The sequence below is a fragment of the Halichoeres trimaculatus genome, unplaced genomic scaffold (genome assembly GCF_033239565.1).
Source record: "Halichoeres trimaculatus isolate MK-OKI-2021-1 unplaced genomic scaffold, fHalTri1.1 fHalTri1_scaffold_4, whole genome shotgun sequence".
Taxonomy (NCBI): domain Eukaryota; kingdom Metazoa; phylum Chordata; class Actinopteri; order Labriformes; family Labridae; genus Halichoeres; species Halichoeres trimaculatus.
Genome location: NW_027437182.1, coordinates 14,541,385 through 14,563,737, shown reverse-complemented (window position 1 = coordinate 14,563,737; position 22,353 = coordinate 14,541,385). Strand labels below are relative to the sequence as shown.

General features: G+C 38.6%; 1 protein-coding gene across 1 annotated transcript in view; it reads right to left on the bottom strand.

The window, feature by feature from the left end:
- Positions 1–22,004, bottom strand: part of LOC141789399 (adhesion G protein-coupled receptor D2) — a 78,018-nt gene extending 56,014 nt beyond the window's left edge. Inside the window, 23 exon segments of the mRNA XM_074668800.1 lie at positions 6,279–6,399; positions 8,034–8,149; positions 8,376–8,509; positions 8,804–8,957; positions 10,140–10,242; positions 11,296–11,399; positions 11,870–11,996; positions 12,091–12,140; positions 12,340–12,463; positions 14,039–14,141; positions 14,681–14,827; positions 15,191–15,302; positions 15,542–15,838; positions 16,163–16,236; positions 16,619–16,813; positions 19,373–19,386; positions 19,388–19,655; positions 19,658–19,720; positions 19,723–19,871; positions 19,873–19,954; positions 20,231–20,497; positions 21,245–21,269; positions 21,969–22,004. Coding sequence (XP_074524901.1) covers positions 6,279–6,399; positions 8,034–8,149; positions 8,376–8,509; positions 8,804–8,957; positions 10,140–10,242; positions 11,296–11,399; positions 11,870–11,996; positions 12,091–12,140; positions 12,340–12,463; positions 14,039–14,141; positions 14,681–14,827; positions 15,191–15,302; positions 15,542–15,838; positions 16,163–16,236; positions 16,619–16,813; positions 19,373–19,386; positions 19,388–19,655; positions 19,658–19,720; positions 19,723–19,871; positions 19,873–19,954; positions 20,231–20,497; positions 21,245–21,269; positions 21,969–22,004 — 2,865 coding nt within the window.
- Between the last annotated feature and the right edge of the window lie 349 nt (positions 22,005–22,353).

Genomic DNA, 22,353 nt, shown 5'->3' with positions numbered 1-22,353 from the left:
ATGAAAGTATCATTATTAAAAAAAAAGAAAACTGGGTGAGCCTCTATCTCAGCCACAAATCTCTGCAGTGAGGGGAAAAAAAGAACAGGCAGGGGAAGCCGGATAGGAAAAATGTGGCTTTGAATGGGCCGGTTGTGCAGGACGAGATGAATGGACCAGAGATGACTGACTGGGAAACTGAATCCAAGTTCTGCTGTTTTTGTTTCTTTTGCCAAATGAGAAATTAAAATACTTCTAACTCTTTGGGCTGTAGGGGGGTTGTGGGGAAAGGTGACAAGTGGTTACACACACTAAGCACACACATTTTAAATACCCTTGAGCATAGTGAGATAAAAAGAAAAGACTAGATGGTCTTAACAAGACGGCAAGTTAAAAGACACGGGCACACAAACGCTCCCAAAACCTCTTGGAGGATTTTGATTAGCACAAGTCTGTCCAAAAAATCCAATATTTATTTTGTTTTTTTTTTCTCTGATTTCTTTTCTTTTTTTTTTTGCAGTTTATTCTTACTTCTCCAATTTGACAGCGAATGCTCTCTAATTCTCCCTTGGACTCCATGGGGTTAGATTGAAAGTAAAGGTTGGAGTCATAATTTGTGGGGGCAATATTTTTGAGGCACTAGCTTTTTAGGGCACATCAACAACACGGCTATAAGCGAGCTGCAACAGCAAACCACATCTGATTAATAAGTGACAGTGTTAGGCAAAGCAGGGACCTCAATATGGATCCACTTACATGTGATTTAATCTGTTTTCTAGTTCAACAACAACTACAAAGAGGGCTTTACTCTGGCTTTTACAAGGGCCTTAAAACTGCAGGTTGACTCAAGGTAACATTAAGGGCACACTTTCTCCCACTTACAGTATATAGGAAAGTTTTCACTCTTGTCTACCACCTGTTAAGGCTTAAATACCTAAATAAGAGCTCCCATAAAAATCATCAGGCCTCATACAGGGATGTTTTCCTGGTGTTGTGTTGTTTAAAAAAAACAAAGTTAAAAAAGAACCACATATTTTAGAATCATGGCTGTGTAAAAACAGATGCAAATCACTGCTTTAAGTTAAAATTATAAGGTTTTTTTAATTCACTGTTTTCTGTGTTTTATATTTTTTCATTTTATGGTTAACACAGTATCGCAATCCGTCATGAAAAAAGGTGGCTCTCATTATCTTCACACTAAAAGAGGTAATCAATAAAAGCATCTGATATGCTGGAAATAAGCAAAATTACAAAACTAAATCTGTGCATCAGATCTTGAGGCTCCATGTGGGACATGGAATAGAAACATGTCCTTGAGGTAAGTTTTTTAACCTTGAGGCACTTTTGGGAGACAGCGTTTGAACTAGTTTTTGGTTTGCGGAGTGCTGATTCTTTAAAGTTATCTTTTCATGCCAAAGTAAACTTCTCCCCCAAAAAGAGCCACATAAGAGCAGGGTGAACCAACATTTTATATGTTATGACAGAAACATGAGGAACTACCCATAAACAGATTTTCACATCAATGTGCACAAAATCAAAAACATTTAGATGTTTGCAAAAATCAAATAGAAGAAAAGTTTTATCTACAAACAGATTCTAAGTGTCATTAGAGTGTCATCAGTCTGAGCCTTGCCCTGTCTAAAAGCATCAGTTTCTTTCTGTGCGCATTCAGATAAACTGAGAATAGAAACTCTTTCAGCACAATTTTGCAGCAACTCTGGTACAGAACAGACAAAAAAAGAAAAACACCCACTCTCAAACAATCTCTTCAGATGCTGTAAAAGCATTGCTCACTCACACAACAAATCTCCCATAGGGCAAAAATCAATAGGAAAAGCAACACTCTATTGATCATATCTATGTCTGAGATACACCCTTGTGTCATGCTCTACTAGCCGTGTGTGTATGTTTTCATGAAGTCATAAGAAGGGGATTTCATTTCAGGAAAAAAATCATCTTATATTAAAATAAGTGATTTTTCTTTCTGTTGTTCTCTATGCTGAGTAAGCATGCTTTAACTTTAAGAAGTGAATCAATGTGTCAGTTCACTGCTTTAGTTTGATTCAAGACTACCAATAACTTCATAGAAATAAAGATGATTGCGCTCATAGATTGTGCTGTATACAGCAATGCAATACTGTTTTCAGCATACATTAGGCAGCTTGTAAGATTCAAGATGTGGGCCTTTCAGACTGAGTGGAAAACGCCACCACAAATAAAAGCAAAGACGAATTCAGCCTGTTTACCTGAAAATGTTCAATATGAACCAAAAAGAGAGCTTTCTTCACAATGTGGTACCAATTAATATTTGTTACAATTTCAAGCTTAGAAAGTGATGTCAGGTCAAAACAGAATACAGTTTGTGCTTTTGAAGTGATAAACTAATGAACTAATATGCGGTCTGTATTCATCATAAACATCTACAGTATTGAAACCCTGAATAAAAGGACAAATTTTACTTTTAAAGCTCAACTGAATGCCTGTAAAAATCTCATTACCAGCTGCCAGTCTGTTCATTTCATAAGAAAATCAAAACCATTGTTGTCATCAGTTCCTGTGATATAAAAGACCTTAATGCGATATGAATGAAATGGCTCAGATAAATTCTTTCATTGATTTATCCATAATTTCACACTTTAACGACAAGGCACAGGGTTGCCCTCCACAGGCAGGAAACAGACATAACAGAAATTAAAAAGAAACATTCTTGACATTCTGATGCTTGCAGGGTTACCGCAGGAAACAAGAGGGACTAAACTGGTGCTCTCAACAACTTGTGGAAGATGATTATTACCCAAACATTTTCTTTCCGTCCCCCTTTCTCCCTTTACTTCCTACTTTGTTTTCCCTTTCTCCTTCTTCCACTTCCCTGGCCTCCCTCAGCAGCTCAAAGTTATTGATAGTTTAAAGTTATGGGCTAATAATAAGATGGACACTGCATGGCCAGGAGCCTATTATACCTAGGTAATGGATAGTGAGGAGGTTTTGAATGACATTGCCCAGAGATTGGATGACAAAGGGTGGAGCGATTTATGGGCTACCCAAAGAGCCTCCCGTCCCCCTTCCCTCTCACACACAGACATACATGCACACACACACTCTATGCTATTTATCTCTAGCTTGATGAGGAAGCAGATGAGGCATGCCTGTATTTATGGTTGAGATATTCATAAAAACTACTGGCTCAGAGTAGGAGTCAAAATCAACTCAAGAGCTAGAACATATCCCCTCAAACTCTGCAACGTGTTAACAAAGATAGCACTATGTTTAAGAATGAAAACACATTGTGCTGGTTTGTCTTGTTGTTTTGACTTCTACATAACAGTGGTGAAGTGGCTCTGGATGCATCTGTCACTCAAACAGAGCATCATTTATCTGTAAGTGAAACACAAGCCAAAAGCCCCGGGTGCTGAGTCCAGTGTAGCACACGTTCATGCATGTCAGGTTTAAATGGCCTGCTCAGGTCTCTATTGAGAGAGTTTAGAGCAACAGCAGAGACACTTCAGGCAGTGTTGTCAGGGTGCAGGAGAAAGACGAGAAGCAGGGAGTGCACGAGGGAGTGCAATGAAAAAGGCTTGTCAACATTATCTGTTTTATTGATTTAACAGTAAAAGGCTTGCCGCTTAAGCTTTATGTTGCTTTTGCCAGCTCCATCGACAATACAACAGCTGCAAATAAAAAACGATTTCCCAAAAAAACTTGGGAGTTTTTATGTTGTTGTTCTTTTTTAATCTCCTGACTACTAGGTCGGGATTTGTTTTCGATATTGTTCAAGTTTTGCACGTTTTATCATCTTTATGGGTGGCCATTATGGTGTGACTATGAACAACTGTGTGATCCAAAAAGATCAATGGATTTAAGGGGGAAGAAACTGTCATCTAGAAAATGACAGTGTTCTGTTGCAATAACAGTTCTTATACTTTATGTTTCCTTAGCCTCAGTGCAAAAACTTCATATTGATGTGTAGTAAGAAAGTAGCATTGTTACTTGTGGAGTCTTCATGCATGGAACAGTCAACTAAAACAAACACAGACCGACACTACTACGTACAGCCATGCTGTGACTAAAATCCAGATCTCATCTTTGCAAAGGTCATCAATGTTCAAGACTTCAAGAACGCTTAATAAAAGGCAACCATAAACTTGTTTCAGTCAAAAGAAAGAGCAAGTTTATATGTTTATTTACTTATATCGTGTTTTCTCCATGTGAAATATTGTTCTGGTAAATCCTTTTCTTAGCCCTCATTTGATGTGTCTGAAACTGTCTGAAACCAGTTCATGGATGTTTCATGATCATATGACAGTCAAAAAACACATTTGTAAATTTGTGTGTATGGTTTGCAAATCTGTTCACATATATTGTAACAGTACCTGAGGATTTGGAAACAGTTGGCGTGGATTGTAAATCCATACCCACAGATAAGCGCACATGGTGTGGACTCAGTGCATGTTGGAGTGGTTTATATGAGACAGCATCACTTTTTTTGTTGTTGTTTTTAACAGAGTCCAGTCAAAAAAGCTGTTCTCAACTTTCCCCAGCTAAGTGAGTTACATCAAGACCAAGTTTTAGTTTCTTCTCCCTCCCCCTCTGCACAATGAGACACTCTTACCCACTTACTCTCTCTTTCAGAAGCTATTTTCAATTTAATTTAATAAAAACAGCAATATATTTTACTCAGCATATTAGGTCTGGCACAATAAGGGTTTCACACAAAAACTTTCTCTTCTCTGTGTGTATTTGTATTATTTTTTACACAGTATTAGCACTAGTGTAGTGCACCAGCCCCACACCTTATGCATAGAAAGCCTCCACTTAATGCATCACTTTACCCCATGCAGACTGGAGAGCAGTGGGGTTAACACGGTGTGTCATTGGAGCAGTTTTGAGCCTGGCAGGGTTCTTCTTGTGTTGTGACCTGTTTAGGCTTATTAAAGACACACTATAAAGATCTATTATTCAAGAGCAGCTGGTCATTTCCTCCAACAGAACCTCAGGAACCCCAGCAACCCAAGTGAACCAGCACGTTATCATGAATAGGGCGTAAGCACAAAAATGCATTGACTCACTATCAACGGCAAAGTTTCTCTGATACAAACAACCCAATAAAGTCAAAGAGAGAGAGAGAAAAATTCCCAGTCGCAGAAAAGGGCAGATAGAATTTCAGAAAACAGTTCACAGACAGCTAAAAGATAGAGACTGAGAGAAGTATGGATGTGTGAAACTGAAAAGAAAGGCATATCATGGTTTACATGTAAAGTGGTAGACTCCATAATACAAGCCCCGCTGTAGTAATTACTGTGGACATGTAGGAAATATAATAAGATATGAGGGGGAAACAGAAACTATTTATGGCAACTGGGAGGCCTTGCTTAATGATTAGACTGCAGCTAAAACCTCTATTGATTTTCTCGTTAAATATACAGCTCAATTAAAGATACAGCGGATTAAAGACAAACACAAATTGCAGAAGCAGATCTGGACATGCTGGGGATGCTGGGGGAAGTGGGACCAACTGCTGTAGTCAGGGAATTACATTATTTCCCCTTCATTACTGCAGTGCAGTGAGAAAGAATAAATCGGAGTTACTCTTTCTGAAGTAAAACACCATATTTCTCGGTGTTGTGACCTTTTTTTAAATGCAGCTACGCCCACAGGTAAACTACTCCTGAGAAAATAATCCATTGAATTTCAGCACTAAGTGTGTACAAATCAACACTGGCAGACCCCAAAACAATAATAATGCTGACCCTTAAAAATAAAAAGCAGGAATAATCAAACAAACAATACAAATCGACTTTCTTTGTTAGAATGAAGCACCTGTTTAACACAAGCCAGACCAAGGCCTTTTTTCTCCTTTCTGCCTCAGCCTTGTCACTGACAAATAAAAACCTTGACAGTCTGTGTACCCTAACCAGGAGAGAAAGGCAGAATTAAAATGTATAATGGAAAACCTTTCTGTTTCTCATTGAAGGAAAAAAAATCATTTAAAGTCTTTAAAATATGAAACATTTTTTTAGTTGTTCAAAAGTTTCTAGTTGTTGAATCTTGAGTCTTACTTTTCTTTTTCAGCTTTATTTCAATAAACTTAGGTTTTTTATTATATTGATTTAAACAGCATATTTCTACACAATAAAGCTTGTTTTACTAACTCTAAATTGAAGTATCAAAATTTTTGTAGCACTATAGTGTAAAAGAAATTCTTGATATGAGAACATGTTATTCTTCTCTTTGTTTTTTTTCTGTGACTGTGTTTAAAAGATGAAAACAGATGGCAGCATCTGTTGTTAGAGTGCAGTTACCTGCAAGGAGTTGAGGATAACAAAGATGTAAGCCATCACGATTGAAAAAGGCACCAAGACGCCACACAGCCACGTCAAGCCGAGGATAGGAAGCAAAACCAGAATTGCTTTGACTGCAGCCCTATGTTCAAACACACAAAAACATATTATGAACTAACACACATTCAAAACCATTTCAAAATACTACAATGTAAGTATTTACACCTGCTTTTTTGAAAGCACACCAAATATACAAACAAAGTTATGGTAATAGTTAAGGACAGTCATACACTTCTAATACTGGCAGACTGAGGTGAACTTGGACAACAATTGTCAGTAGACTTGCTGAAGTATACCATCAAAATCATCTCTGAGTTCAAATTTACATTTTTCTAGTTTGCTCAACTCTTTAGCTCATAATAGACAAAACTGACCAACTCTGGCAGCCTAGTTTTTCCATATACAACACTGTGCAGCTGGGAAGGCTCATGGGGTGACAACTTCCCACCTTAAATCTGCTTTAATTCTGTTTAGAGTGGAATTATCTTCCTATTCAGGTGGCTGCCAAACCGCACCAGCTGTGTGTGTGGGTGTGTGTATACGTGTGTGACATGGCAGGCGGCGAGCACCAGTTTATTCAGCGGAGGAATGTGTTTGAGTTTCCGCAATGGCTGCCACCCAGGGGTGCCAAATGGTTCAAGGCCTCCTTTGAAACCTTCATAAAGCATCCACTGTGAGCCCCGATGGGCTGCAAGAGTGAAAAATATCTATTTTAACATGATCTTCACTGATAGGATCATATACAAACCTGCAAGGGAAATCTAGTGAATCAAAAACAGCACAGTGTTACTCTGATGAGACGACACCTGATCTGAAATAAAGTAAGACAAGAGCGAAGACAGCTGTGACACTGTTTCCAGGATAGATATTATAGCGCAAAAACAACATGTGACCAAGGAAATTCTGCAGCTGTAGAGTTCTGTTAAAAGTCTTATCAAAATTAAAGGGTTAGAGTTTTCTTGACTCAATTTCCAGAAGTCATTCAGACAAATTATAACTGGACGTGGCTTAGATATATTCACCAAGATACAACTACTCTTTATGATGAAACAGTAAATATTTAAAAATGCTTCATTTAGCTAAATGTATTTTCTTCTCAACCATTTAACACACAGGCAAAGAAAAAAGAAAAATAAGAACTGCTTTTTAATTTAGTAACTCATTATTTCATAGGTAGAAACATCTAATCAATATCTTCATTAAAGGACATTATACATGCAATTAACGTAATGGTGTTGCTGTAAAAAAAGAAAATGAATGTAAATTGTTTTTAAGAACAATGAAACAATTACTTTAGTACCTGCACCTTTGTTTTATTGATTCATTTGTTTATTTATTTACTTGTTTATGCCTGCACTATCTTTTATGTACAGCACTTTGTTTTAGCTGTGGTTGTTTTTAAACTGCTTTATGAATCAAGTTTGCGTATAGTGAGCCTTCAATCTGAATACTCATTTTTGAATATTTTTTAAAAATCTTAACCAAGAGTCACTTGAAAATCTCAGATTAAAAAAAAGCTAAATGCAACTTATCAATATTGTATTCCTATCTTTCTTATTAATCAGACTCTTGGTTTATGTATCAAATATAATGCTAAATCTCTCGACCACTTTTTTTTTGTTTCAGGATCAGTGGCTACAGCTTGTTTGCTCCAAGGCCTCGGTTGGAGCGAATCATCTCAAAAGAGGACAAATGGCACCTCCTTGTGGTCTGTACCTCATTTGTTCATAGGCTTGTTCAACAGGACTGGTGCCCATGGCTAACATGATGGACCGTCTCTTGGCGGTGGAGATGGTGATGACCACCACCCTGGTCAGTACCATAAGGTTAACCTGAAATAAAAAGAGAAGATATGGAATGAAAAAGGGTAAATGCAAAAGACATAAGATGAGGGTGCAGAAATTACATATCAAAGACAATACATGTTTAATGCAAAAATTTGAAAAGGGATTGTGAAACATTTTGAGTAAACACTGTAAGACAAGCTTGGAATTTTCTATCTCATTCATTAAAGGTGTCTAAAGACTGCATGAAAAGAAAAGAATTTTAATATCTGACCATGATGATGAAGATGACAGGTCCAGCAAAGCCCCAAATTATGCCGTTCTGGACACTGAGCCAACAGTAGCCATCAGCAGCATATTTGCCTGAGGCTGATGCTAGCGTGATGGTGACGATCAGCACTGGAAGACCTAGAGGGAGGAAAAAAAAGCAAAAGAGGCAGAGGATAAATGACAAGAATAAAGATAGAAGGACATACATTATCAATGAACAAGAGGAGCAAGAGCAAAATGCGTAAAAGGGAGGGGAATTCTGTGAGCACAGGGAAAAATGCCAACCACGATCAGGGAAACAGTTTTTCAACAGCACTGTTAAAAAATAAGCCACCTGATCAGATCCATGCCTTTAAAATATAGATTTGATACAGTAGGTTGTTCTAAGTATCGTGTAAGAAAAGTGATTTGGTTATCATTATGCTTTCATACCCCAGCCGATGAGATAGTAATACTTCATGTGTCGATCCTCACTGAGGTTCACTGCAACCACCTTGCTCCAGAGCAGCAGACCCTCCACCAGCATCCAGCTGAATGCAGCCATGAAGAAGAGATGAAGCAGTGCTGCCACAAGTGTGCATGCTACCTGTTAACACACCACCACAGACATGCAGTCACACATTAGTGATGTATAAGTTCCTCTCTGTTGTTTGTATTTCACAGGACTGCACATGCTGGAGTCTATGTAACTTGCAAAGATACATTTTGTGAAACAACTTTTCCCCTAAAGAAGTCAATTTATCAATCTTCTTAAGATGTTTGGTAAAAGTATTTATTGAAAAGAATAACTGTTTTTAAAAAATCCATAACCATGGCTTTCACAAACAAAAAATTAGTGATGCAGTTAATGGATTGATTCAAGAGGGTTAAACAGTGGATGATGAGTTGGGCGGAGGTGGTGACTAACATATTATCCAGATTATAACTCTTGGAAATCCCAAACTCATTTATTTCTGTTGATACCTTTTTCCATAACTGCACAGAAGTGGACTCCAACTACTAAATACTGCATGTCAAGCAAAAACACTCAATCCTCTGGGAGCAACTTTAGCAAAACACCAGAGCCTTTAATCCTTATTAATTGCTAACAGTTGTAGGCTGGCCCAAGCATATGTTTAAATCCTTGTTGAACTGTAAAAAAAAAAAAGTTCTCTCTTATCAATCAGCATATATATACACATATGAAACCATTCAATAAAATTCTAACATGTGGTCACCTGCCCCCGAGGAAAAAAACAACCATGACATGACCTGAGGTCAAAGGACCAGGGGTCAAACTAATGAAAGGCCATTGTGGTGACAACCGAGAGACTGAACCATGTGATGTAGCTGATTGATAAGACATTAGTGGCCATTTGTAATGCCAAATCATTTGTTTTACAGGAAACCTCGGTATGGATTAGAACTTGAAGTCCCATTTAGGCATCTTTGTCATGGGGTAATATTTAGACGCATAAAGGCAGGAAAGAGTTTACCAGCATTTCATTATCTGCTAACAAAACCTATTGTGGACATTAGGGTTTAAATTTTTTTTTTTAATTCTTGGTTTATACAACTTGAGTTTATTATATTGCAAAAATTCTACTAATTATTGTTACTGCTGAACAGAAATTCCAGCGTTTCAATATCTGAACATTACACCTAATCAGCTTTGATTATCTATATACTATCCTGTTTGAAGAAGTCAAAAGATACATTTCTTGTACTATCTGGTTCTACAGACCTTTAGTGAACTTTATTTGTCTTGTAGAAAAAATCTGATTATTACCTTGTTGTGAATGGCTGAGCCACTGCATAGCAGAATCACCTGGGCACAGATAAGAGCGATGAACAGGTTCTTATGAATAGATGTCCTGTCAGATTTTGGAATACTGTGGAGAGGGATGGGAATAATGTCAAGTTTCATGAAAAGTCTTATTTCAAACAAGATATTCTTAACAACACAGTGCAAACAAAAATATGTATTCAGTAGCAATAAAATGTTTGTTTATCTATCCATATCCTGACTTACTGCGAAGAAAGCAGGTAATTTTATATTGTTATGTCACAACTAGGGCTGTCTATGTTAATAATTTTGACACGCCAAGACAAGTTCTTCCTAAATGAGATTTTCATGGGCATGTTCTGTTACCTTTGATATAGAGTCTAAGCCTATTCTATAACACCGGTCCTCTGTAACAGTCAGAGGTCAGATGTGATATAGCTGCAGTACCAGATATCACCACAGGGTGGAGTCTCCTTTCCGTGTTGCTCATAAGAGACTATTTTATGCTCTGGTTATTGACAGTGGCTTTGACTAGGAGATTAATACACGAGTAATCACAAGTTAATCAAAAACAAATGAATGAATCTTCTTACAATGGTTAATGGGTGACAGACTCCAAAATGACGTCCTGCAGGTTAAACCCATTTAATCTAATTCAATATGAATTTACACACTTGTGACAACCATAATTTCATGATTTGATTACAGTCACCTCTGGACATGCGTTCCTCTACTATGTGTTTGTGTGTGTACCAAAATGTGTGTACATCATACAGCAGCATGTGTGTGAAATGCATGGCTGCTCACTTTGATTTCAGGACAGCCATAAATAGTCAAGGCAGCTCCTCTCTGGTTGATTGTGATCCCTCAGTGACCCTTATGTTAATTAACTGCAGCAGGATTGCTCCATAAACCTTCAGAGTTGACTCACATATAGACCACAGTAATGACTGGAATAGCTCTGATCAATATTCAAAATACTTAGCCCACAAATGCTTATATGTTTGTGTTTTTTATGTTTTTCCTCAGCCCATCAATTTTATCTATTTGACCGAGTTTTACACCCATTTCCATGAACAGATATTAAAGAGAACTTATGACTGTTGTCAATGAATTGCTGACATTTTGGATAAGCTGGACAAGAAAACCAGCTACTCACTCCAGTACGGTGAACAGCATCAAGGTCACCACAAGCGCACACAGAGATGCACCGCAACCAATAAATGTGAGCTTGGTCAAAATCAGTTCTTCTTTAGGACTCCACTGAAAAAGAGAAAAAGTACTTAAATGAACAACAGCAAGCTAAGAGAGACTGATGTTGAAGGATTGCAGGTTAGATGGATCTCAAGGCCTCTAAAGAATTTTTGCATTTGGATGGACTTGGTTTAAAACTTAAATAAAAAAAATTGATATATTCAAAAATGATAGTTTTTGTTTGTTAACAACTTTGTTTTCACCAGTTTCATACAAAAAAGAATGTTTCTCAGTGCATTACTTAAAAGATTTGTAATACTGACAGAAGCTTGGTTCTGAAAACTGTACAATAAAGCCCATCAACAGTTTCAGGAGTCAGAGTTTTGTTTCACATCAGCAATAGTTCAATATGTACTATACATAACCAGTTTGAAATCTAAAATGTTCCCATAACTTTTGACAAAACAGTACCAGCCCCTAAACATCACAACATTTTAAGTTAGTTCTTCTATTAGCACCATAACACATCTTTATGTTACCTTTGACCCCTGGTAATTCATCAGCACTGCAAAGTTGGTGGTGTGGTTACAGAGGCAAGACGTGATACCAGAGCTGGAGAGGGTCACCCGACAGCCATCACTGGACCAGCTATTGGAATAATTATTCCTGTACAGCACAACAAATAAACAGAATGTTGTACTGAACATGAGGAATCACAAATAGTGTACATACAAGTTTCGTGTGTGTTTGTCAAACTTACATGAGGCTGAAATTCCAAAAGGCACAAACAGGGGAAACATGCTGGGAGTACTGCACCCAAAAACAGAATCATATGTTTTTACTTTTTTCATTCTCTCTCTATTTCCCTTTTAATACATCTACCTAGATCAACATCTATCCCATCAGAAAATTTGCTTTAACAAAACAAAAGAAAGCCACTTCAACACTAGTCAAAAACTGTAGACAGCAATTATCTTTTCTTAACCTTAGACACAATATAATAACTAACAATGAGCTGTACCATAGGTGGGGAGGACAGGGTGTACTCGACTGCCACAGAGATGGTTTGACGCTTGGAGGCATCACGGACAGAGGCTGATATGACAGCAGACGTCTGGTGGCCTGGAGGTACACTGGAAAAGCAGCTGATGGTTACCATTCCAAGTACCGTAAAATACCAAATTGCAGCCGGGGCGTTTATTTGTTTCAATCACTGAGCAGACCAGGCGTTTATTTGGGACAGGCGTTTATTTCTTTCCCATAAAATAATATTCAGCGGAAGTGGTAACGTCTTCTTCTTTGACTCTTCAAAGCCTCCTCATCTTTACGTTGTTATTGCATAATTCGTCCTGGCAGACTACCTGCGTTTGTTTATATCTGGCACCCCGCGCGTGGACTGATACACTAAGCAGCGAGTGCCTTGTACCCAGCTGTGGCTCTGCAGCAGAGGTAGCGCCGTTTTACGACACGATGAGAACTAGTGCATTATTTAGCTGTGTTTTTGTGTGAAAGTAACGCGCTGAAAATTCTCTAAATAAAGCGTGAATGCAGACCGATATCAGATTTTTTCGGTGGGAGTCCTTTTATTTGTGTTTTGGGTCAAGTGAAATATGGGCCCATCTGAGTCTGCACTCAGACGGGGCATACGAGCAGACGAGCAGGGAGGGGGTGTTTGGTGCGAGCGCTCTGGGCTTCTGCTGCACAAAAAACACTGCTGTAGGATCATGTGTGTGCCGAACCGATTATGTCGATCCTAACGGATCACAGATCAATCATGATCCGTTGCACCACTACTAATAAGGTGCAGTCTGATTATGTTTCTTTTACAAAAATCAGTTTTCAAGAGTCAACTGTCAGTTGTGAGCTCAGCGTTTGCATGTGTGTTCTGTAACTACGACCGTGGAATGAAAAAAATAACAAAAGAAATTGACTGCAGCTCGTAGGCTGTGCCGGGTAACTTACCATACCCCCGGCGTTTATTTGGAACGGGCGTCTATTTTGCTAAACGTGCTGCTACACCCGGCGTTTATTTGGAACCCGGCGTTTATTTGGTATTTTACGGTATCTTAAGTCCAGAAATACAGTAAGACTTTTAATCAAGACTATGTACAATCCATTACTTTGTGAAATGTTTAGGAAAGGACACAAGAAGATTATTCAGTCTATCTGATCTAGTTAGCCAAGGTAAGAAAATGTAGGATTGTTTTTACAAGCTTTCAAAACCTACAAAGGAAAAGTTCAATCTTGTTATAGTATATCTTTGTTACTGTGATATAACATATAATACATTTTCTGAATGATCATTTAAGTACTTAAGAAAGTAATGTGAAATTTGGTACAATGCCTCCATGTGCCGTACTGTTCAGTATCAGAATCAATCAGAAAGAAACCTTTCAAATTAGTGCTAAATTCAACCCAAAATAATAAAGGAGAGGAAAATATGAGCTTTCATGAGCCATTTTCAATAAAGAAATAATTTTCTATTTGCAAAATATAAGCACAGATGGCTATTTGCAACACCTGATTTCAAGAGCCTCTGAGATTTTATAAGAAACAGAAACAAATTCACAATCAAATTAAACATAAAACCAGCACTCAGCAGATATTTATCTCATTGAGTGTCTGTTAGTCTACTGGTTTCAAGAACACTAGCTAATACTAGTTATAACAGGCATTAAGCGAAGAATACTAATCAAATCACAGCTAACCTCTTTCTTTCCGCTTTTGGACTGTGCAGAGACTCCTGTTCTCCAGACAGGATCTTACTCAGATGGCTGTAGTAGGTATGAATAAGCATTACTTCCTTGTATCCTGAGAGGGACAGAAAAAAAACATTTAATGCTATATTTCAATTACTGAGGAACAATTATGATTATTCTGATCCTCCCTTCAGGTTAGCAGTGCTCCAGTTCTAATGCTTTCAACACACCCTCACACCATGAAAGTTTCCTTGTACATGAATATCTGTAAGATGCAAGATGTTCTTTTTGCTCCAGCTGTCAAAAGTTTTCTACACAAACACAGTAGTCGTGAAACAAATTTAGAGGTTATGTCTTGCACTTACATCCACAACTAACCAAAGGGTTTAATGTGCGTAGCTTTATGTTTCAGTTTCTTTATTCATCTGAGGGTTATGATCATTTAAAGTGTCTGTTTCATCCATTCAGTGTAATAATTCTTAAATAAAACATATGAACAAGGAATTAATAAACAGGCTTTAAATATATATTCATTTGCCATGAAAAGATGTGTTAACATAACTGATTGAATGTGAAACCACATTCGTTTTTTAAAATCTCTCATTGTAAACCTCTAAAACAAGCATGTCCCCATGCGTGTAAAATTCCTACCCATTGTGTGAATCCTCTGGAGCTCAGTGTCAGGGATCAGCAACTCGTCCTGTCCACTGGTACTGCTGATGTGAGAACCGATGGCAGATGGCTTAAAGACTTCACTACCACTCTCCTCTGACAGCTTCTGCCACTTCATGAACACATCTGACAGCAAAGACAACAGAGGTCACAGAAACAACTAACAGAGGTTAACAGCACAAGTAAATAGGACCCAGACACAAGGGCAGAGTTTATTTTTGTTCTCAGTCAAGTGGATCACATTTGAACTTTAAATAACTCCCTGATTTATGAGCGACAAGACATAAAGTAGCAAAATATCACTAAAATGTCAGAGTGCATGACAAGAAAGCTTGCCTTTGATAATAAAGTGAAATATCTCTGAGAGTTTGAGAGCTTAAAGTTCTTAAAGTGTATTCCTTTTTTTTCTCTTTTTCTACTTGAACTTTGATCATCACTTGAACTCAGCCTCTGGTGTTCTAAACACAGAACTTCAAAATGTTTTCTTACCTATGTTCTTGGTAGAAAGAGTGAAGCCTCTTCCCCCAGCAGGTAAAATGTCAGCAAGAGCTTCAGTCAGACTGTCTATACTCCTGACAACAGTGAAAGGCCCCACGCTGACCTGTCCAAGAAATTACATAAAAAGTAGAATGGAATTTAAAGCAGAGGAAAAAAACTTTACTTTTTGGGGAAAAAAGAACTTGAACACTGTATTTGACCCCATACCCTGAATACAGTCTATACTACAACCAAGGAAGGGCAACTTGCTAAGATTAAGGGTAATTTTTTGTTTCAAACCTAAGGTACAAATAGGCCAAGACATTGTAAGTACCACAGATGCATGCTGGCAAGTTTCCTTACCCCATCCTCTGCCAGGCCCATCCACTGTGTAGCCATGTGGGGCTCCAGCATCACGCTTGCTGCCTTTACATAGTTTGTAGCTATGGACACCATGACCTCTGCTGTGTCACCTCCTGAAGAGTGAGAGCTAGCCAGCGCAGTCAGTTCCATCTGAATCATTTGGGTGAGGTAAAGGACATCACTGGACTGAAGGTTTGATCCATCAGCCTCCAACATTTGCAGAACAGCCTGGGTTAACTGCTGGAGCAGGGTCAGATCTCTCTTACTGGATGTGTTAGCTCTCAGTTCCTCAAACACCTAAAGAAAAGAAGGATAGATTTTGATCAGTCTTGTCTGAGGAAATGTAATAGTGATGTCATGCTGAATGAGGCGAGTTACACAAATTGTAATGGGACTTCCAAGATTTTCACACAAAGCTGAAAATAAGACACAAAGTCATCATTTTTACCTGAAATTGGGCCACTACGCCTGAATTAAGTTCCATAAATACAATTATCATTTGTAAAATCTTATTCAGCTGAATCAGTGTACACTTTCTCCTTCATACTGTCAGCTTTTTAATTGTTAACTTATGGCACAGGATCAAGAAAGTTATATACTCTGCTTTGATGTCACACTCACATGTCTAGTCAGCGGATTCTTGCCCAGTCTAGTGAAGAATTGTGTCTTTGGTATAGTGATAACATTCAGGATTTCTGCAGACAAAACAGACACCAATGTACAATCCAAATTATTTTAAAAAGATGGCATTCTATTTAAAATATTAATAAAAACAGAAGTTGATGGCTCAAAAATCATCAAACCTATGTTGTTTTTATTGATAGAAAACATGTCAAATATTCACACTGAAATGTTTGCTTTATGAAAATGTATACTCATTTGAAATGTCACACTGTTACCCTCTAACGCAGCAAAAGCATATATTATGGCCACTTTCTTTAAATCTAATACTTTATGGGATGCTAAGAGACCATGGAAAGAAATTTGAAAGCAGAATTTGTTACAGACTCATTGACTTTAATCACAAGGTATTACTAGAAAGAAATAAAAATTGTGGCATTATAAGATTATTGGTACCTTTTTTGATCTGGCAGACGGCCCCTGTGTACGAGTCACACTTAGCAAAGTCCATTTTCTCAGCAACAGGGTCAAAGACGCAACAGAACTCATCATACTTCACGGGGAACATCCCAATGGAGAATGTCTGATTCTGCAAAGAGTTTCCATCCAGGTGGGCATCCAAACGGGAACTTGATAATATGGTGATGTTTCCTAGGGAAAGAGATGGTGGATGAAAAAGAATTTCCATTATAAATTCTTAAAAATGAAGATATGGTCACAGTTACAGAAAGGTCTTATAAACAGAGAACAACAATGTTTTGTTTCCATATCAAAACCTCGACATGATCCAAAAAAGGTTTCTTCTTTATCAGGATTTTTTCAACATAGGTCCATAATCAATAAGAAGATTTTTACCTTAGTCTAGCAGCCGGTGGTTATTAAAAATATCTTAATAAATAGATAAATAAAAGACTACACTTAATCAGATGAGGCCTTATCTGGACCAAAGTCCCTTTCTGTCATTCTCAGCTGGGCTGACACGTCTTCACTTGACTCCTCCCTGGATGTTGGGGGCTCAGAGGGGGCTGCACATCCAGGCACTGGTTTGGTTTGGCAAGTACTCTGTGTCTTCTTTTTTTTGCCTGAGGTTCCATCTTTTGGGACCACAACAGTCAAAATATGGGTCAATCTCAGCCTGGTAGTCTGTACCTTGATGTGAGTAGAAAGGTCCCAGTGGACATGCTGGTTATTCTGGCCTCAAGAGGGAACACAGTTGCCTCAGTCCAGGAGGGCTCTGTTTTTATCTGGGCTTGAGATGATTCATTTGTTGGAATTGGTTTACTGTAAACAGGTAAAATCCAAGACAAATGTCCCTCCTATTCACAGGTGAAACACTTTCAGTAGTCTGGGCTCACAAGAGGCCAGCACCATGGAAGGGACCTGGGTTTTTCCTTCCAGGGGTTGTATTCGGGCTTCCAAGTCATTCTTCCTCAGCCGGGGGTTGTCCGCTCTAGGGTCAGGCCGATTTAGTCATAGGTTTTCTGCCTAACTGCCCTTCACCAGCCCCACAGTGACTTAGTGATTTCCCAACAAGGCTACAAGGGCATCTACAGTCTCTGGGCAGCACTGGAAGGCACACTTTTTGGCATCCACAGGCAAGGCTTTAATGCACAGGACTCTTTCTATGGTTGGAGGTCCATCCCCTGCTGCTAACCATGCAGCACAAATGCTGCAAACAGAGGCAATGGGTCAAAGGTCCAGGTGTGGAGCTGTTTGGCCCTGGTTTAGAGGCTGTGAAGATAGTGGGCTAAAATGCCCATCTGATCCAGCCACCAGTGCACTTCCACTGGGAGCTCGCCTCCCATGCAGCAGAGGAGCTTCCTAAGTCACTGATCCTGAGACTACTTGATTGAGGTGGGTCCAGCTTCATGTGCCTACTAGCATGTTAACTCCCACCACCACCACCCCAAGCACGAGTATGTGGTACTGCCCTCTATGATGGGTTAAAGTAGCAATATCTCCAGGTTTTCTGCAGAGTTTGAATGAAAAATAACTGAATGATCCAAAAACCTGTCTTTCAACCACTCTGATCTGGCCTGAAAACAACTGTTCAAGTGTGCTGCTCACTGTGTATAAGTTCAACTCTAAAACATAAGGAAATAATCCCCTACTCTGTGACTCAAAACCAGCAGAGCAAAAACTCAATATGCTTTCTGCATGTTGAGCTCTAGGAGGGGGAGTCCGTTTTTCAGGCTCTTATTGCTCATTGGGGAGCATGATGTAAGTACAGGAGAAGTTTGTTATAAAGGGTGGGATCCAGACTGACGTGGCTCACAAAACATTTACAAGAATCATTAGGAACTGTACTCCCTGCCAATAACAACATGGTCATCATCTTCCCTATTAATTTTTAGGTGAGCAAGAGACACAAAGACTTTCTCTTTTATGTTCAAGCATGTGTTTGTGTTTGGGTATGCATTTTTTTTATAAAGCATTCCACAGATTCAGAATGGATTTGGGATAGTCTCATCAAGCTTTTTTTGCTGAGTTACTGAAGTGTTTTTAATGTTCAGATACTTAAGTAATGTAGACAAAATATCACTACTACAACTACATAGCAGCTTCTAAATGAAGGTAAAATACTATCTGTCCTCTGTTGAATATTATTTTGTCTCTTGGGTTTATTATTATTCAAGGCTTGGCAATAGTTAAAGTGAAGTACTGATTTCGTTGAGTGGCTGCCAGTCCGGTGTGATAATGTCCAGGAGAGAAACCACAAAATAAATATGCTGTAAGTAAAATGAACGAAAATCATATTGGGTTTGATAAGAGATTATAACTTGGTTTTAGAGGAAGATAAAACAAAGAAAGAGCAGATTTTGGTCCAGCTGTACCTGCAATGTATTCATAGCACTTGTTTTACCCTTCTAGGCGAGCCAGATGGGTGGAGTTAACATCAGGCCAGCTCAGATCTTGGCATGCGTTTGAAAATTGAGTAGTCCAAAATGACTTTCCAAATGGTCTCCATGTGGTTGTTTTTATGCATAGCAACTCCACCCAGCTTTGAGGCCGAAGTGTCTAAACTGTAAACAGCATTTTAAAATGCTTATTAACACAATTCAACATTGCACATACATTTGAGTCACTTTGATCTCTTGTGGTGATTTTAAATTGTTCTTCTTGATACCTGGTTCTTAAAAAGCCTGACTGTGATATTGCTAATCCTTCACTTTCGTTCTTTGTGCTTACACTGTATCCCAACAATTGTACCTTGACAGGGGGCTGGCTCTCAACTGCTTGGTGAGGGAGGACTCCATTTCTATGGCAGCTTGACTCCACTTGAACACCAGCCCAAAGGAAACGGGTGAACACTCCTTTTCCATGGTGTTGATTTCACTGCTGTTCAGTACCCAGTCCCATATGTGCAGCTCTGTGTTGCTCTCAGAGAATGACTCAATCTCCTTAAACAAGCCCCCAAAGGCGTCCTGCTCCTGCCCGCTAAGAGAAATTTTGTCACTGCCGATGCTGTCTGAACTGATAAGGCCATCACGCAAGCAACCATGCAGCCATCAGTAAATAGTGTCCAGTGTCCTCTGTTCTGGCTCCAAGAAACACAGAGTGCCAATAACCATTGTGGTCAAAGGTTTATCTATATCTATGAACACCATGGACACAGGTTCAACTGATCGTTTTTGCCCAAAGCTGGAACTCATAATTCTCAAAAGAATAAGAGAAGATGGTGTAATTTCCATAGTAATTTGGATCAAGGCAGAGACAGGCAAACAGTCACACTACCCACAGAGAGAAACTTGTGCAAGAGATAGGCATACTTGGTTTTTGAGTCCTGTTAAACTCCTGAACAGGGGTGTCTGGGAAACCTTTGTTTCACCGCATAGAGGGAAAAGAAGGCAGCAATATCATGGCAGAAAAATCCTGGCATAGTTAGAGGAAAGATTGGACCTTATTATAAATTTTCCACTTTGTGAACATACTTTTGCTCTAAACACAGGGAAAACATTAATCAAGTGTGCCAAAAGTCTCATTAAGCAGTATCACAAGTCCCATTTTGTATTCTGTAAAAGTTTTTTGTTTGTTTGTTTTTTAAATTCAAAAAGGGTGCTAATATACAAGTACAGAGTGTCTCAAATGGCGGAATGAACCTACTATTCAGAGGTGTCAAAACGTTCCCGGCAATCCACACAGGCTGAGAGATGTTCAAGGATTTTAAAAAGTTGGTAAGCTCTTGGCTCTCTTTTTGGTTGCAGACAGTGGCTAAGGTTCCAAAGCGCTGTTTGCACATTTCCCATGCTTTGTTCCATTGCTGGGGACGAGATATGTACTCATGGTAGGACACATCCCAGACATATGTCTGGGCTTTGACTTCCGACGTAAAGACTGTACAAAAAGAAGAGAAAGAAGCCGAAAGATACTTAGAGCTGTTGTGAAATCAACACATTCATTATTCAACTCAGGTACAACAAGAAAATCAGAACCTACCCAGAAAATATTACATAAGAAGTGTTGTCCATGCAAATGTGATTATTGTCATTTGGTAGAAACAAGTATTTCAAATAATGAGCCAAAAAAAAACTATGTTGTAGGGATACAATTATCATTATTTATCTATATATTTAACCAGGATCGCCTCATTGAGACTCAAAATGTCTTTCACCAAAGTGTTCTGGCCAAGGTCAGTAGTAGCATTCCAGTGTTGCCGGATTGGACATTTTTCTTCCTGACTGTATTTAACTGAATGATGTGACATCTTACTTACACTGTTACTGACACTCAATTCTACACAGATACAAAGCAACGACTGTTGTACCTTAGTGTTGCAAACAAAACCTTTCCTTGACCACCAAACACCAGTGTCATCGCAACCTCTAGTAGTATGTTCAACTTTGATCGTTTTTAGTGTGCCGGCTGAGTATTCAAAGTGCACTTAATTTTTCATATTGTCCTCATAAATGCACTTAAAAAATAAGCACAAGTCCAGAAGACCCCATTTGAGAAAGCTTAAATTGTGTTTCAGGGCTATTTTAAACATTTCTTGCTAGGCCAGTCAAGCTCGGTAGCTAGTTATTCTTCTTGTCTGAACTGAAATTTTATTCATCTACAAGGAGAAGTAGAAATGCCTCTTACCTGATATACAGTAGTAAAAACAAACCTGGAACAAAAAAAAACAAAAAACATACGTATTATTTTAGCTAATGAACTTTTAGGTTATAGATTTGTGGCAACAAAAGCTCTTCAATTACACAACAAAGTAATACTAAGCAGGTGTCTCAAATACAAAGATTTTATAGCTAATTAGGGGCCCAGAACACCCCATTCATCTGCTAAGCAGTAGGCTTTTACATTAATTATCAAAAATAAATATATAAAACAGGCAACACTTGTTGTGATGTCAATTTTTGTAGGCCTTTGTTCCTGACAAGTGCTGAGTCTGAAAAAATTACCTGGTAACCGACAGCAGAGCCATGAAAAGTAAACTCTCCAGTACCAGTTTAGAGACCACCTCGTTGACGTCATTGCGTCAATTAACTTTCAGGCAATTGAAAGTCAGTATGTGAACTTACAATTAATTGGTTCTTCCGAAATTTAAAGGCAAAGTGGCACACTAGGTCAATTATCATGAAACAACGGGTAAACAAAATGTAAAGACTCAACCTTAACAGTATCCCCCTGTGGCGCTTTTTGAAGACGTGCATTTAAAGAAGCGTCAAAGCATGCACTGATACACTGATGACAAATGTGTCAGTTTAAAAAGATGAAGCGTTTTAGACAACCTTATCTCCATCCTTTCTCTTAAGACAACGTAAAGATCTATCAGAAGTGAACGTAAGAGCAAAGATACAGTACTTACAAGAAGACTTAAATTGGGGAAGAATAACCAGCGCATCCTGGGGGAAAAAATCCCAAAAATATCTGTTTTAGCCGCTATTGCAAGTTATAAACCATTTACTGCATTTATTTTCTTAATCATGAGGTAAAGCAGATCGTTTATTTACCTTATTCATTCGTCTCGTAAAAAAACTTTTTCGCGCGTTTTCTCATCCCAATCGCGTCGTGTCCACGAACGCAGCATTCAACCACTTCTCGGAGTGATGTTTGTTTCTCTTTAATTCCACGAGCTGCTTACTTAAAATCTGTTTTCTTCCCAGTTGTGCTCTGTTACTTCCTCACAAAGTAGAGAAGAATCCTCGCTGGCAGCTGACACCATGAGGGGAGGATGCAGAGGAGGCTCAGGC